This window comes from Etheostoma spectabile, unplaced genomic scaffold (genome assembly GCF_008692095.1).
Source record: "Etheostoma spectabile isolate EspeVRDwgs_2016 unplaced genomic scaffold, UIUC_Espe_1.0 scaffold00000718, whole genome shotgun sequence".
NCBI classification, from domain to species: domain Eukaryota; kingdom Metazoa; phylum Chordata; class Actinopteri; order Perciformes; family Percidae; genus Etheostoma; species Etheostoma spectabile.
This window is the reverse complement of record NW_022602634.1, coordinates 1-18,020: the sequence shown is the minus strand read 5'-3', so window position 1 is coordinate 18,020 and position 18,020 is coordinate 1. Positions and strand designations below refer to the sequence as shown.

The 18,020-nt window shown below is 39.4% G+C and overlaps 1 protein-coding gene, 1 long non-coding RNA gene and 1 pseudogene across 2 annotated transcripts; 1 reads left to right on the top strand and 2 right to left on the bottom strand.

The window, feature by feature from the left end:
* Positions 1-477: 477 nt before the first annotated feature.
* LOC116674580 (probable E3 ubiquitin-protein ligase DTX3) lies at positions 478-2,765 on the bottom strand. Its single transcript, XM_032506971.1, has 2 exons — positions 2,524-2,765; positions 478-1,832 (listed from the first exon to the last, which is right to left on the bottom strand). Exons 1-2 carry the CDS (start codon positions 2,763-2,765, stop codon positions 1,787-1,789), a joined length of 288 nt encoding a protein of 95 aa, XP_032362862.1. The 3' UTR covers positions 478-1,786.
* A 4,300-nt stretch (positions 2,766-7,065) lies between these two features.
* Positions 7,066-13,111, bottom strand: LOC116674577 (probable E3 ubiquitin-protein ligase DTX3; annotated as a pseudogene).
* A 3,184-nt stretch (positions 13,112-16,295) lies between these two features.
* On the top strand, positions 16,296-17,890 carry LOC116674579 (uncharacterized). The gene is made up of 4 exons (XR_004328128.1): positions 16,296-16,586; positions 17,446-17,560; positions 17,718-17,787; positions 17,876-17,890. It is a non-coding gene; the product is annotated as an uncharacterized LOC116674579 (long non-coding RNA).
* Positions 17,891-18,020: the final 130 nt, after the last annotated feature.

Sequence of the window (18,020 nt, the reverse complement as noted above, 5' to 3'; positions counted from 1 at the left end):
GGCAGATTAAAAAATCATTAAAAGCCGAAAGTTCATAGAAAACTGATAAAGGCCCATGAGGGGGGGAAATGATTATGATGAGAAATGGATGGACTGGACTGATGAATAATGGGAGAGAAGGGGGAGTTTGACCAGATGGGCCCTGGTCTGCTTTGTGAGAGCAGCAGATGCCCTGACATCCAAGGCCATGGAATGCCCCCAGCCACTTAACACCAGAGCACTAAAGAGAGAGCACAGTAACTCTGCCTCGGCACATATGCGATATAGAAATATAGGTTAAAGGTATTTCCATCCTCCTCTCATAACTCTTTAATGTTAACACTTAGAAGAAGATCAGCTGGATATTATTCAATTATAACCTGGTTAATTAGATCATAGATAAATAGATAGTTGGTCAGAGAGCCAAGGTAAAAGCAAAAACAGAGCTTGTTTGTCCTGCTTTGCTGCATAAAAAGAGATCTGAACAATAGAAAGCTCTTTTGTTTGTAATATGTTTCAGGTTTATTTGAGCTAGTAATGGCTAAGACACTTGTTACGCATTTACATTTACACAATTACATTTTCAATTCAACAACAGATGAGCATTGAATCATTTTATCTTTACTACCACAACTCATCTTTAACAGTATTGATCAGTTTAACATATTCGGTTAGTATGCTGCTGCTAAAACTGCCCCGAGCACCATAGAAACACATGACTCAACATCTATAGCAGATGCCTTTGGCCGATGAGGTTTGGGAGGTGCTGCAGGACTGTGGGTTTGTGATGATGATGATACAGCTGCATACCAAGCAGACACCATCCTAAGTCTTCCTAGAAGAGAGCATCACCCTCTAGTGGACCAGACAGGCAAAAGGCAGGACTGAAAAATATCAAAGGTGTTTTTGGACTAAAAGAGTTTCATAGATATATGACTGGACTTGAAACTAATAAATTGGCTAATGTCATGATAAGACAGTGATATTCTATAGGTTGTTGTAAACATATCCTGTGAAAGGACCAAAAGCAACAGTCCACAAGTTCACCTGTCAATACATTCAGTGTCAATAAACAGGCGTAAATAGGGCAATTGTTGGGGAGTTAGTGAATATTAACTGCAGCAGTACTGTGTATGTGGGATCATTAAATTAAACTACAGTGTCCATGTTCATAATAATGAAGGAAATGTCACCCATGTTTTTGTTAAGTTTTAAACAACAACAATGGTGGTCTATGCAAAGAAGAAGCCACATCTTATTTCAGCTTTAGCTTCACAGGCAATACATGCTAGTAGGATAAATTCATTGTTAGTTTTGGTCTTTTCATTTGTTGACAATAAGAGAAATATAGAATATCACATTGTCCTTTAAACATAAAACATTACATATGACAATGCCATATACACCATCATCATCTCTTATTTCCCTAGGGAACTTTACATATCCATTTCCCAGATGATAAGTACTCTTACCACCTGTTCTGTCTCCTTTTCTCCATTATCAGACCACTTTTACTAACTTAATGTACAGTGTAATATTTGTTTTGTTGGATAACATTCTGTGCAGACTGTGTTAGGTATTTTTGCATAGTCAGTTGACAGCTGATATCTCTTTGGGAAAAGCCACTAACCTTTGTCTCTCAAGATTATCGCTTCATGTATGTAACTTCATAGGGTAAAAACATCTGATGACGATTCCTGCTTAAGGAATCGTCATCTTTGCAACAATACAAAAACTCAATCTATTTGAGGATCTTTTGATAGTCTTCACCCATCAGTCGTCCTGTGTTACTCCTGTAAGACGAAGCTCATCTTGAACCCTGAACAAATACTCTGGATCTGGATATCCCAAAACTGGAATGGGGAAAGACAAGCAAACTGTGACATAAAATGTATTAAGTACATCCCTGAAACAAGAATAAAAACGTCCTTTTAGCCTACTGAACCTGTATTTATCCAATAAAATTAGCTCTAAGAAAGTCTTTGCAACACTTAAGCTTATATAATATACTCATGTCACAGAGGACTACCGTGATCCTGTCACTTTTAATACAGCACTTTCATCAGGTCAAATTATTTTAAAATTATTATTATTATTATTATTATTATTATTATTATTATTACCTAATAGTGCCCATAAGTGAAAATGAATGTGGTTTGGCATTCAATGAAAACTATACCTGATTAGATTGCAGTGGTGAAAGAATTAGAAGTAAAAGTCCTGCATTCAAAACCTTTAGTAAAAGTATCTAAGTATTACCAGCAAAGTTTACATAAAGCATCAAAATTTAAAGCATTCAGGTCCAATAAAATGTTCCCGTCCCTGTTTTGCCTGTTTACATTTTAACTCCTTTATATACTGTACAAGTGGGTAGTTTAATCATCAATCATGCATATTCACATCACAGGACTTTTAGGCTGTGATGTAAGAGAAACCAAGAACTTCACATAAAAAGGAAACGTCTTTTTTATCCATGTGCCAACAAGACACATTTCTGTACATTTACAGGCAAAAAAGTGATTATTCTACAGCAATAATGGATACCATTGAGGACCACCATCCATGTTGGTCTTGTGGTGAATGTCGTTCCAGGTGATGACGTTGTTGAGGCCTGGGGTGACAGATCGTCCAATGGTGAAGGTGAGTCTTCTGTCGAATGCTTTCCTCAGCAGCTTCAGGACTTTCTCACCCTCCTCGCTGGCTGGCAGGAGGGCAGTACGAGAGGTGCTGCTGTACCTCACCCCAGGGTGTGGGTGTTCAGAATGTAATGGGGTAAACAACAGCATATATAACATTTAAATCTTGCCTTTAGGAATTGGCCAATACAGGTTCTCATGACCAAAACATTGATGCATTTATGTAAATTTATTCTAGATTAGGAGGTAGAGCTCATTATAACATCTTCCTATAATGAACTAAAAAATGACAAATATTGGACTTGATACTACTGTTAAAAATGGTAAGAAAAAGCCAGAATTCTGGGAGGCAGTCCATGGCAAGGTAATGACATTGGTACTGCATCTGAAATTAACCTGTGGCCCAAAAAGCATTCCTTATACAACAAACACTTCAGAAACTTTGCCTTTAGAACTGTACAACATCCAAATATATTAACCCCTCTCTCTCGTTGTCGCTGTCCTAAACACACACCTTCACACACCTCCTCCCCATATATCCTGACCTGTAGAACACTTTGAATACAGGGTTATGAGTTGCTTTTGGTGCATCCAAGATGAAACACACACAAACACACTTCTTCCACAGTTATGATGTTTACTGGTTTCTTTCATGTAAAAATATGCTCTAAAATGGGCTGGAAATACAACTTCTGATACACATTAAAGGGGTTAAGAGTAGAGCTAAAAAATTAGGCGATTAATCAATTTTACAACAAAAACCATTGGACAACATATTTAAAGACATCATCTTGGGCACGGGGAAACTCTGATGGACATTTCTTCAGAATTATTTGATATTTGCACAGGCTGAAAAACTATAATAAATTTGAATTTTATATCTAAAATATTATTCGAGAAAATGATCAACAAATTACTTGATAATGGAAATAGTCATTAGCTACAGCCCCAGTTGAGGCCAGTTAGGCCTAACAGACTTAAGCAAGTGACTTTGGCTTTGAAAAGACTTTAAATATTATGCCACAGAAAGATGTCTGGTGATTGTTATATTTCTCAGTTAATGGAAGCTATAAATTGCCATTTAACACATTAATTAAAGCAAGAATTTGTATAGCCTATAAAACAGATCCTTCAAACAATCTATCATCAAATAACTTAAAGAATTATGCTGTTGCTTTGATTGAGAAGTATAATCATATAAAACGAGTTGTGGGAAAATTATGGTGAAATTAAGCATCTTCATCCACCGGTTTTAGGCTACATCCATGTCTCCACCCCTACACTGTTTCTATAGCAACGGGAGGATGTGCCTCTGAAATCACTGCTTCATATCTCTTTAGGATTTCACCACCACGACGGTTAAAACCTAAATATTTCACTGTGGATGTTGCTTTTAAACAACGGGCTGAACCTTGAGGAAGAAATCTCTTCAGTTGTATAATGGTTCTATGACAACAAACTAAATTGGCGGCCATTTTATGAAACCTGAACAAGACGCGATGTATTAAGAGCAGGGTAGATGCTAGATTGGATGCGCTAGAAGTGTCCTGTCCTACCGTTTGCCTTATTCTGCCTCTGATTGGCTTACCATATGCTTACCCTAACCAGTTCCCATTCCTAAACTTAACTACCTCGACACGTCTAGCAGATCTGATCTAGCCTTTACCTCCATCCGGCTCCATGCAGCGCTGTCGACAAAAAACAGCGCCCTCTAGCTGACAGATGTAATATCCACACAGCTGAAAGATGAAGTTGGACTAGCCCTGTTTATATGAAGCCTTACGTTACGCATGTGGCTTCTATCTTCCGTTACAGGTGTTAGACTCACCCCTTGTATCCCTCCTGGGAAACTGTGTTGTTTGATCCACAGAGCTCAAAGCCAGGCAGGCTCTGCCAGCGGCGTGTCACCGTCATCGTGCCCTCCGGCTGGGTCCCCGTGCACTCTTCGTGTTGCATATCGGACAAGGGGGCTTACATTTATAAACCGTGTCTACATGCAGAGCAAAAAGAGTCAAAGCACTTTAACGTTTTCTTCTCCTGCAGTCAGTCCACCAGAGTGACTCTTTCGTGTGTTTGCCATTATTCCCCAGAATGTGACTACAAAGTATTTCCGTGTAACGTCATGCAAATGTATCCGAGCACCGAGGATATGTGACCTCAAAATGAATACAGTAGCCTACCAACCAATTTCCACCGATTCTTATCCGTGTGTATGAAAGTGGCGCAAACCATATTGTTCTCTATCTATGGTGCAAACACTGTCCTCTGATTGGTCTGAATTTGATATTGGTGTGTCAAACATTTCAATAATCAAATGTAAACTAAAAGTTTTGGCCCCCATGTGTTGGAAAGTAAGTAGGCCTAAATTTACTAAACAATTCTAAAGTTACTTGTAGAAATTGACTAAAGGTAAATATTGTCCTTTTTATTCCACTTCTTATATCTGACGGTCACTGAACTTTAATGTTTTTCAGTGGGGTATTGCTACTTTGCCAGGTAGTCTGGATTAACGGAAGTACATTTCCAGGATAATTGCCTAAAATGTTCCTCACCTTGCTCTCTAGCTGTTGCCGCTCTCAAACTCTGTTTGCTTTGGGAAACAATAACAAACTTCGAGCTAGCAAGCTAGACGCTAACAATGGCTTGTTTTGAATAAATTTTGGTTTTTGAATCAAGGCAGTTCTTTCGGGGAATTATTGTAAAGATTTTATATGTTTATGGCATGTCTCTAAGCTGGAAGTTTTGTAACCGATTGGAGAGGATTGCAATGGACGAAGTAGCCTACACATGGCATACACTGGTAAGAGCAGATTACGTTTAACCATGTATCCGTCTAATTTAAATATCTCATATTTCTGTATTGTTTGAGCAGTTAACTTCATTTTATATGTTGTGTGGCGTTTTCTTTTGCAAGTGCAAATGTTCCACCAAAAACAAGTTCCTTCCATAGACCGTTAAGTGTTTAGCGCCGCCCAAGACAATTGTGATTGGTTTAAAGAAATGCAAACAACCCCAAGCGTTTTTTCTCTTATCCCTGAATACACTCCACAGCGCTATGGAGATAGGTCTGGCAATGTGAGATTACATAACACAACAGTTAACCTAAAATATATAGATAGGACCCACTGCCCAAGTTTTATGTACATCAGTAATTGTAACTGACTTAATGTTATGTAAGTAATGGAACAAGAGTCAACATGCCTGGATTACGACCACATGAGAAACACACTAAATGCAAAAATGTCTTAATCTTTGACTCAAGGACATTGTTGACCTAAAGGTTAGAGAAGCAAGTTGTTGAACGGTAGGTCGTCAGTTAAATCCCTAGACCGACAGGATAACATCTGGGTAGGTAAAGTAACAGAGCAGTGCTTGTCCCTCATTACCACCACTGAGGTGCCTTTAGCAAGGCCTTTAACCCCAAACGCTCCTGCCGAGCTGCTCGGTGGCCAGCACATCCAGCAGCTTCCAGGTATAAATGTGAAACTGTGTGAATGTGATCAGGGCATTGAAAAAGAGAGGCTTCCTCTCAGTGAACCTTCCCTGAATAAATAAAGGTAAAAACAAAAAATGACACGCAACAAAGGTCCCCTGCCAGAAACCAGGCCATTGTGGTTTGGTGATATGCATCTTAGCCACTGTGACACCCCATACAGAAAAGTTCTTTTAACAATTTAAAATCACACCTGATTCACTGGAAAGTGGAACGATAAATATTCATGACTATACTTTAAAACTTTCAAATTTAACCTACATTATTACTCATTTGTAAAGGTAGTTATCATACAAAAAAGGTTAAATTTAGTAGTGAGTAATTTTTTAAGCTCTGTTCACTCTAAAGCAGGGGTCTTCAACAGGGGGTCCGCGGAGGTACTGCATGGGGGTCGCGAAAGTTTTGGTTGATTAGACTTTTCTTTTATATCCCCCCCCCCTGCAATTTTTTCCACTAATTGAAATGTCTTTAAATACACATTAACATGAATTCAACACACTGTAGTTAACAGATAAATGGAGGCAGAAGATGTCTTTCAGTCATCAATGCATGAATATATGAACCTGTGTATTATTTGAGTATCTTAGTATTGAATGCACAATAACAAGGTACATTTACACATGGCACTATAGGACCAGTTTGATATAACACAATTTTATACAATATATATAATTAGGGGGTCCCCGCTCCATCTCGCCATCAGTTTGGGGGTCCTTGGCCTGGAAAACGTTGAAGACCCCTGCTCTAAAGTCATGATCCAGTGGATGGCACAGAGTGCTTTAGCAGAGCTCAGTAGCTTGAATCAAGAACCCTTGATACTACAGGGAAGCAGTTCGGGTTGAGTCTTGATTAGAGGCAACAACCCCAGCTTGATTCCAAATGGACACTGGTATGATATTCAGTTGCTGATGATGCACCTGGTTTATTCAAGGCCCACATTGAATAATCACCACAAACCCAAACATAACTTTTTATTCAAGTATTAAAATGTAAAGCACATTATTCTGAATAACAAAGTACGAATCAACACAATTAGAAAAGCAAAACACCCAACCTTTTCTTAACAATCAATTTGTAATATGTGTAATCTTTCCATCTAGTCTCCCGGCTCCTCCTAAGTCATGTAATGCATAGAAATGTTTGCACAGTAGCTTTAGTGAACTACAATCCCGTGTCCCAAAATATTTCAATTGGTCCCTTAACTAAAATACAAAGGGATGAAAACATAAAAAAGGGAAATTGATGTATGGATCTGACCTGTCAAGTTAATGACAAATGAACCACTAGCCAAGCAGGTTACTGTACTTAGCAAAGCACTTTCACACATAAGCTTCATCAATCAGAGGGCTTTTTTCAGCATTTGGACTACATGAATGTTTATGAAGGAGAAGATAATTGAATACGCTTTAGTATACATGAAATGTATAGTATTTGTACTTAAATCCAAATAGTATAACTACAAACGTAATGCTCTTTACCTATCAAGTAACAACAAAATATGCCTAAACTGCTTACCATTCATTAGTAACATCATGCTTGATTTTTTTTAATCAAAAGTGAATATAAGAAAGGCACAAATAAATATTACCCCCATCCTAATTCAGATCAATTGTTCCCGCAACATTTTCTCTTGTTGATTTTTAGATAAACAAATTGACAACAGTGACCTCATTTTAAATGAGAAGATTAGCAGGCAAATCTCCCAGTTTGACAAGGACAGAGGCATAGATATTTAAAGAGGTTTTGTGCCTTTGATTTGGTTTAAGTGGTCTATATGCCCTTTTATATTTGACATCGTCGTAAATCTGGTAATTAGATGAGCTCATTACCAACAACTGAGGTAATGGGCTCAACACCTGGGAGACATACTGAAATAACAGGAGTGAGTGATGACAAAAAACAGGTAAAAGGTCTTAATGCATGTAATAGAAAAAAATTAGAAAAAGGTGATGAAGAAAGACATAGTTTTCCTTTTTAAGTAAAAATTGAGGGGCAAAATGAACATCACACGCAAACGAAGAGCTCCAAGCAATTGACATCAACTTGTAGCCACCATGCTAATAGCTGATAGCTGCACAAACCTGTTTGCTCTGAGCACTCTTCCACACAGAGGAAACAAAAACCATGACTCTTGACTTCACTGAGAAGGAAAAGAAGACAAAAGTGCCTGTGAGTGCTTTAGATCGCAATAACTTCTGATAATGAGTTATTTCTATTGAAGCAGTGCTATTCTGCCATATAACCCAAGTACCCAACAGGTAATTTGTAACAATCAAGACATACTTAAACGCTTCTGAGGAGGTCAAACAAAGAATCTGTGCTTGTAAGAAATAAAGTAATCCTCAGAGTAGAAATAAACATTAATATAACAATAACTGTCTTTATAACATTTAAGTTTGATTTCCTAAATAATATATAAGTACCATGAATTGCAACTTGCCACGATGCTCTTAAATAAGTGCATCAGATATCGGTCCTGTTGCCAACGGTGACAAGTAGAGGATTGTCTAATACAAGAATGCACTGCACTCAACGTGTTTTCTTCCATATGTAGCACTGGGTTAAGCTGAACTATGGAAGAAAAAATGAACAAACAGAGGAATAAGTAGTGGAGTGAAGTGGACTCTGCTGCAGCATTAGAGCGTGTCTGCTGAGGGACGGGCAGTTTCAGAACACAACCTGGAGCCGAGTCATGTCCACCACAAGGACACTCGGAAAGTCCTAAAAAGTCTTGGAAGAGTCATTTTTCGGGCTGTCAGTCCGCCGTGATGCCTTTCTCTCTGAGCTCCTCTGTCACTCGTACCAGGTAAGTAGGGTCTGGGTAGCCAAAACTGTCAGGAGAAATAAAAAGCTATCACTGCATCTGTATGAGCTCAGGCAGCAATAGTGCCATCTAGCCAAGGACTTCAACTGATAGCATTTCCTTGTCAGCGACTTTAATTATATCTGTCAGTCTTTACTGAACCCTGTTCTCAGCTACAACACCTGTTTGGGAAGTTGTTGAGGCTATTACCAAATCAAATCTCAGTGGCCATTTGCTAACAGGCCATACATACCAGCGGGGCCCGCCCAATATTGAGGTCTTGTGGTGAATGTCATTCCAGGTTATGACATTTTGCATGCCCGTAGTCATGGAGGTACCGATGGTGAAGATAAGGCGCTGTTCGAAGGCGCGGCGCAGCAGGCCAGCACACGGTTCCCCTCAGGGCTATCAGGGAGGTAGGCCACGCGGTCTGTTCCTGGGTACCGAACACCTGGGTTGGGGTGTTCTGGCTGTTAAGGAGAAGTTAAAACATGGTTTAAAAGGACATTAACAGCTTTAAAATAACTGTCTGTCTACTGAGTCTGGGACTCTTTGCTACTACAGTGATTGTGTTGCTTGTATTTATCCATTAGGTTTCTTTTGTGACATGGCTGTTTTAATGCAGCCGTTCCTTTGCCAACTTGTAATTGCAAATACAGCCATGTTTTACTGCTGTTATATATATATTTTTTTTACATACTGATGTAAACAGAGCTTACATAGGGTGCCCCCGCAGTGACACGGAGGGAAAAACAACAATCAAAAGGAAAATAAACAAATAAATAAATAAATAACAAAAACATGTACTGGGGAAAAAGACTTTATATATATATATATATATATACACACATACACATACATACATACATATACACACACACACACAGTATATAAGTATATAAAAATTTAGAACAAAACATTAAAATTATTTAAATTAAATTTAAATTAAAAAAACCTGAACTGGAACAATCACTTTTGCGAGACTTTGTTTTGTGAGAAGTTTTATAATGAACAATGTCTGTTGATGTCAATAGCTCTAGTTTGTGTTGTTGTAGCAACATGCTCGTTCATGAGCTTCTTTCTTGTGTCTCTTAGAAGTATAGCTAGTTTGTTCTCTTAATACAGCCATGGTGTAGTTAGCTAGCTATGTGGCAAACTCTTGAACTCACCGTTTCATTGTATACAATATTCACTAACGGCAAACATTGTGTTTTCATTGTTCCTGATTGTTTACATGCGTATCAAAATAAAGAAAAGTATTCAGAGAACTAAGGAGATGTAATCATGTTGTGCTACTAGCTAGATACTAGCTAGCTACTAAGGTTAGCCTGCAGTCATTGACATCAACAGTACACAACAATGTCCATTATAACTCTTCACTTTGGCATGTATTAATTCGTAATGCTTATCAAAATAAACAATGGACGTATTTAGACAACAAAGAAGATGTAATCATGTCATGCTACTAGCTAGCTAGGTTAGCCTTATTGTTTTTTGGATTTACAAGAACTTCCAAATAAAACTTGATATCTCGCAAAACAATGCCAAGATTTTGCAAAAGTGATTGTTCCAGTGCATGTTTATTTCATTTTTTTTTTCTCCATGTCAAAGTAAAGATCTCGCAAAACAAAGTCAAGACTCCATGTCACCTCTGGGGCTCCGTACTTGCCAGCATTAGAAGACAATATTTGTTGTTGTTGTCTAATGTCCCTCCCTGCATTAAAAGACCTGTCAATGAATTTGAGAGCTAGTTCAGATCCTGTGTTTTGAGTTTTGGTGGTTAGGGAACTATTGTTTACAATTGGAACCAATTGTACCTTTAATTTGATGTATATCCTTCTAAAACTGGATATAAGTTTTCAGATATCAGTCAGGGACAAATAGGAAGATTTGTTAAGTCAAGAGAACGGGCCAGATTGCTTAAAAAGATTCAATGGTTTATGTAGTATTACGTGCTTAGACTAAAGTAAAATAAAATCTATTAGATGTCATACTTTTTTTTAACTCTTCAATTAAATTCTAATGTTTGATGATTTACATTATTAATCCAAAACACTGAGTTAAGTTCATCAGTACCCATAGATAATTAGCTAAATGATTCCAGTAACAATAAGTGGCACTTACAGTCTGCACCTACACATGCTCTCTTGGTGTACTCACCGCCTGTAGGCCAGGAGGGAAGCTGTAGATGATGCAGACACACCCATAGCCTTCATGGCCAGGAAGCTCCAGATCAGGGTCTCGCTCTACAATCATTGTACCATTAGCAGGCTGGTTCCCAATCAACAGGCCGTACACTAGCCGACACACAGGACACGCTTTCTTCACCTTAAAGGCTTGATCAAGGCAAGAGTGACAGAATGAATGGCCACACCTCTCCAAGGTAGTCTTCTCCACTATGTCCCCCATGCAGATTGAACAAGTACTGTTGTCATCCGTCTCACTATGGGAAGCCAAGCTGGAGTCCATGTCCTTCCTCTGGGCTGCCTCATGGAGCATGGCGCAGGCCTCCTCATCAGCAGGCTTCCTGAACCTCTGCTGCTGTCTCTGGGAGCGCCGGGGCTGGGTAGGTGGAGGCTGAAGCAGGCTCCCCTCTCCATTTGACTCTAGGACTTCCACACAAGGCAGCAGAGCCCTCTTCCTCTTGGGTCCCCGTCCTGTTTGCTCATTTCTTTGCGGGCACAGCGGCATAAGTCAAAGAAGGCTTTTCGTGTCTCACTGGAGATGGGTCCATCCATCACCACAGCTCCACCATACCTGGAGTTTTCCACCGGCTGCAGTCTCACGGCGCAGCAGCCCCCCCTCTCTCCTCGCCTAATGATACCAGCACTCATCCCCTGCTTGTGCTGGAAGTCAATGAGCCAGGGCCGCCCAGCTGCAGCCAGGTAATCCCACACTGCCTGTGAAACCAGCACCTCGTCACTGCCCTGGCCAGCACGCACACTCATCTCATCAGAGGAAACTGCATGGAGAGGCACACAAAAGTAATTTGCAAATTATTGTATGTAACACAGATAGTCCAACAAACACTATTTGCACTTGTGTCAAAGTAAACCCAGTTGTAGAAGTTGCTCCCTAAGGCTATGCACTAGCCCATATTGCAATTTTCAAATGCATTATGGGGAATAATGTTATCCTTTGCTCAGACATTGATAGAAAAGTGTTTTGTTTCTGTTGGCGGTGGTGGCTATTTATTTTTGTCTAATATAGCTTAGGCAATTCGAATGATGAGCAACATGATATCTATTTCAGTTGTTGGTTTTGCAGTATATATGTGCACGTCAAAGTAAATCGAATGTATCTACACGGGCAGCTATTTGCAGTGGCTGCAGCACGTAAAACAAATACCCAAGAGTAGGCTAAATATCGCGGCATTGCTGAGGACGTTATCAGCTGTTCAGAGATTCTGACTGTAAACAAAGGAACCTAAACCCGTCATACGCGGAAAACATGAAAGCCAACCGACAGCCACAAGCATAAACAGTGACACTTCTTTAGGTTGAAAAGGTTACCTTGTGATCCCATAAATCCCTTCAATTGTGAATAAAGCGTCCTGTTGAACAGAAAAGAGAGGAAGAAAAAAACTGAAGGACTGGAACAAACGTTATCACAGCTGTTCGGTGATGTTTTGACTGAGCCATTCTTCGCAGGAGCAAAGGAAAATTCAGCGCTTTCGCAACATTGGTTTAGCCTTGATACATTTCGCGTTAAAATTTAGCTAACGGTTTACCCCCATGATTACTCACCCTTTTGCCGTAGCTCGTCGCTGCCTGTCAGGGAGGTTTCTGGCTGGATTAAAGAGCACAGTTCTCCATCAGAGGCCTTTATTTTTGACGTGCCGCTGCAGTTTATCCGCGGATAATAAGTATTTTGTAGTCAAGACATGATAGCCAAACGTGTTCCCAGCTCATATCTTTAGTTTTCAACAGCCCTTTTCCTGGCTCTGGCAAATGTCATCAAGATCCTGCACCTCGTCCCCAGTCTCGCCTGTGTTTGCCTTCCTCGTACGTCCTTGGGCTAGGCGGAACATGAATAGCATTTGGAGTTGCTCTTCTTATCTGGCTCCGACCATGCTAGCTGTGTGACAGCTTTCTCCAGGCAGATCATTTTCTCGTTCTTCTCATTTTAGGTCTGTGTCTACGCTTTCAGACCACGTCCCCCCTGTTGACTGTGCAGGAGCAAACATACCCCATTACACGGGACGATGGGACCTATCCGAGAAAGTGTGACCAGGAAGTTCGTCACTCAAACTGATATGATTGGCTGACAAATGGTGGTTGTTGTTTTTTACATGCTGAGAGTGAATCATACTTTTGTCGTGATTAACATCTTTAACGATAACGCAACACGCAAGGCTACACACAAGAGTCCAGCCTACGCGCCGTCGAGGGAATACCACTCACACAGTTGTAACGCAAATGAAGCTGACTCTCAGTCTCATGCCAACAATGTTCGAGATCCAAGTAGAATTAAAACGTTGTCATTAATCTTTTGGGACATGGAGTAAGTGTGCAGTGTATCTTATCTATCTATCTATCTATCTATCTATCTATATCTATCTATCTATCTATCTATCTATCTCATTATACTACTTAATCAAAGCTGGCTGAAGAGATTATTTTCTTAATATATAACTAACTGATACTTGTAACTAACTGATGTCTCTGTGTCATATTTTGTCAATGAAACCTCATGTTTAGAAATTAGCAATAGCTATAAATGATGTGATGCTGAATTGAAGAATTGTTGCACAAATTTCTATGTCTAAGCATCTGTCCCTCTTCTAATAAACATGAAATAAAAAGAAATATTGACAGATGGCTGCAAAATGCCTGCATCCAACATGTAGGCTACTTATGATTGATAAAGCCATACTATTTCCACACATTTAAAGTAGTCAGAAAATAATAATAATAATCCAGGGTGGGAGCAAAGCTGTTTGGATGGACTCTCCAACTATAAAAAAATAAATAAAATAAACACAGGGACTGTGCCTAAATCAACACAGTCTACATCCTACTGTTTTTGACTTAATACATGGCTGTCCACCTGAGTTTAACTCAAACATCATACTAGCGGTGTCAAATTGGACTAAGATGACAGTAGACTTCGATGTAGATGTTCTCTGTCTAAGACTGATTTACAGATCTACTAATGCAATACAGCTCCAAATACACTGACTTCATGCCAATATATCAACAACCTCAACACCTACAAAATCATGATAGTAATGCTTAAGCTTGGTTCATATGAACATCAGTGAAACCATGCTACAATCTGTCTCTCTTCTATTTTGGTTTTTGATTAGATTTAGGAGGTCACAGTGGCCCTGGCCGTGAAGGCCCATAGACGATGGATCACGGTGCTTTAGGAGCTCATCCAGCAACATCACACAACATATTTTACATAATTTCCTAAAACATATTCATACTTTCATTACACTTAATTCTTTTTCCGAATTAATAAAGCGTGGCACTTAGCTAAACTTCTTCAGCTAACCTATGGAGATATCTGGTGATCTCACTCATTGTGGTATAAACATTAAATTAAAACTGCTGAGGTGTTTGTCTCATTTCCCTTACATCCTAGTTCAACACAGTTTCACCCTTCATTGACATACAGTAATTGGCCTAACTCAAAATTAGCTAAAACATGATATCTAAATGTAATTTATTGTAATGTAATTGTAAGAATAAAGTCAATATCTTCATACAAAGACAACTACCTCCCCGAGCTGTAGATCAGAGCACAGGGCACATCATGTCATCATAAGCTTTTTGAAGTCAGTCCATTGAGACCGAACTATAGTTATTGACTCTGTATAGCCTTTTCTTTTTAGCTATTACGTCAAATGAGTGTGACATCGATGTAGGATATGCAGCAGTGAATCAGAAATGTAGTTATATCCTGCATGGTAAAGCCCCCGGTGGCTGAGGCATTAGTGTTCCAGGGCTTTTTCCATTATTCATTGTATGTTGAGCAGCTCTAGGATTTGTGCCTGGCTGACATCATCACTGCCTTGTCTTTTTGGCTATTTAATGGATATGTGTCACAAATTAAACCTTCTAAAGTTACAAGTCTTGAAACTGTATAAGTCTATGTTAGGGTGGATTTTCTGTTATTTTTTCTTTCTGCAGCCCTTCTTGTGGCCAACAAAAACTTTTGTTTGTCAACTACTTCCAGCCTCTCCATCTACAAAGTGTCTTCCCTGGTGTCCCTATCCCCCATAAGCCCTGCCATTGTTTTGGCTCTACTTCTAGCACTAGAAAGGCACATGTCTGTGGCCAGGTTTGCTCAGTTGGTAGAGCAGGCTTACATTTACATAGACGTAAGGGTCGAGTCAGACCTGTGACAATTTCCTGCATGTCTTCCCCCTTTCTTACCTAGCTGTCCTGTCCAGTAAAGGCAGAAAAGCTCCAAAAATAATCTTTAAGAAAAAAAAGAAAGGCACATGTCTGGCACATGGTAGTCATCTTCTCTCTTGTCTAACTGCTTAAAGCTGCCCAAATTGACCCTGTTTGCCCTAAAGTTAGTTTTCATGTCTTTTTTCTGCTGCTTGAGTGCCACTAAGAAAACCACTAGGAGTCAAACACCTGCAGCAGCATGTGCAACTGTAAGCCTCCACCATATTGGGTACCTAAATTGATAAAACTATACTTCACTCTGATATATGGCTAGGAGTGATGATAAAGAGACATCTCTTAATAAGCCAACTGACAAGCAAGCTGTGAAGGGAGATCCCAAGTCAACATTATAAGTTCTGAATACACAACTAAACTTTGACGGCACCTTCAAGTTAATTTGAGGTTGTATTTTACTTGATATTTGTATTCAATGTCACTATATTTTTCAACTCCAGTAAATTTAGAGACACTTATTCTACTTTTTACTTTAAAAGTGTGACACTTATAGTTATTAGCCTACTTTACAATCACAATTCACATGCTAAACATATGATGCATTGTAGCATATTGTTAAAACCTATAACACTCAATATAAAATATATACAAAGTTTCCCCTTGACGTAGCCTAAACTAATTATACTTAGGCTACACGGATCTAATTGTAGACCTATGGTGTAAACGTATTTACATTGGGTGTTCTGAGTCAAGTAGCCTACTTTTAACTTGATATGTGCAAAAGATAGGCCTGCTTTTAATCTAAATGCAGGGCTATTGCTTGGAGTATTTCAACAATGTGGTATTCTACTTTATTTAAGGGATCTAGTAGCCTATATTTTCTCCCACACAAAAGTGGAAAGATTCAAGGAACCTGCTATCATCAACTTGTTAACATAATTCAGTAGCCTACACAGTTATCAGGTAGGTAGGCAGGTCTAGTAGGCTATGTATTCATATAACTAGGGTGGCTATCAGTTCCCTTCCACCACACTGTGTATCATAGAGCAAGACTCGTGGTGGAGCTCTTGAGCTGCTCTGGAACCTCACTCGTTCTAGAATTGTCTCCGACGGATTCATGCTTCGGTCTGTGAAACGGTACGTCACGAGAAAGGAAAACACGCGATGTTTGGATTGGACGCAAACTGCTGCTGCATGATCTGTCGGGAACGTTAGAGAGTTAACCGTTTCGGTTTCAGTCATTATTTCAGGAGCTAACGCAAACATTATCTATATCCTGGTCCAACGAGGAAGTTTAATTGCTAATCAGTGGAGATGTAAGTCTTGGGTTTACTATGTAGTCATTAACGGTCGTAGCTAACTAGCTACAAGTCTGGTAAAGAGGATCACCCCGCTTACATTAGCTAACAGAGCTAACGTAAGCACACGAGTTAGCCTCAGCAGTGCAGACATACATGGCTGTCAAGCCTAAAATATACAGCTTATCGTTAAATCCACCAACAGCTAACGTCCACTGTCCTCAGCCAGTGTAATTTGGCACCACCATGTCCAAGATGACAAACTAGCTAGTTTTCTTACGCGCCGTTATTGTTAGCTAGCAGGCTAATGTCAAGCAAACACAAGGGTAACGTTGATGTTAGCTAGCACTGAAAAAACATGGTGTCATGATTACGTTAGCTCGGAAAAATTTCACTTTAGCAAAAACCAACTTACACCATACCATTAGCGTTACACGCGCATGTCAGCGATACACAATATGCCCTATTCAGCCATGGTGTTCTCACTGTGGCTCAAGTCCAAATAGCAATTAATCTTAACGTTACTATGAATGTAGCGTTAACTTTACCTAACTTCCTCTCATTGTGACAATTATTGCTATGACACGTGTTACTAGCTAGTTGTCTAAATGTAATGTAAGCAGTGCACCTTTTAGATTAAAATGGTTTAATAATTGTATTTAAATAAAACCGTTAAGGTAGGTAAAGATGTAAAGGATCGCACGCTCCCTAATCTTGAATGAATGAATGACGCTTTGGTCAACATGTATTACACCCTATACACGTGGGCCACCAGTCCCCCCCCCCCCCCTTATCATGTCAGATTATAATGTAGCAGGGTTAGAGTGTATTAATGTCACTTTAAATTATATTTCTACTTTTTCATTTATTTTTTTAGGCAGCCTGCAACAGCCAAGTGGGTATGACAGACGAGACTCTGTTTTTGTAGAGTTCTGCGTTGAGGACAGTAAAGATGTAAAAGTACATTTTGACAAGTCCAAATTTGATTTCAGGTAAGTTTCAATTAATATTACAATGTTATATTCCTGAGAATTTCTTATCCTTCCCAGAATCATCTTAAAGTCAAGATGAGCCTTAAGATGCAGGATGATGACAGCACAAATTGTTAGCAGTTATATAGGGAATATCATGACCTCTTTTCGCTTTCAGCTGCATCACTGGAAACAGATAATATCAAACAACAGAATACTGTGGACCTTTTCGGGGAGATTGACCCAAAGTACGTTTGTCACCTGTAGACCTAGGTTGCAGTTCTTCCACATGTTTTATTCCTTCAAAGCCTTCAACCATCTCTCTGTTCCACACAGGGCTCTAAACACAGGCGCACTGACAGGTCTGTGTTGTGTGTTTACGAAAAGCAGAGACGGGAAATCATGGCCAAGACTTACCAAAAGACAAGTCAAAGGTAACTTTCATTCTGTAAACAACAAAAACTTCTCAATCCATCTGTTA

Excerpts from the sequence above, each read along its gene's own strand:
- LOC116674580 (XM_032506971.1), bottom strand. The coding sequence starts at position 2,765 with ATGCTGTTGTTTACCCCATTACATTCTGAACACCCACACCCTGGGGTG. Across the intron at positions 1,833-2,523 it reads ATGGATGGTGGTCCTCAATG|TTTTGGGATATCCAGATCCA; the intron begins GTATCCATTATT and ends TCCCCATTCCAG.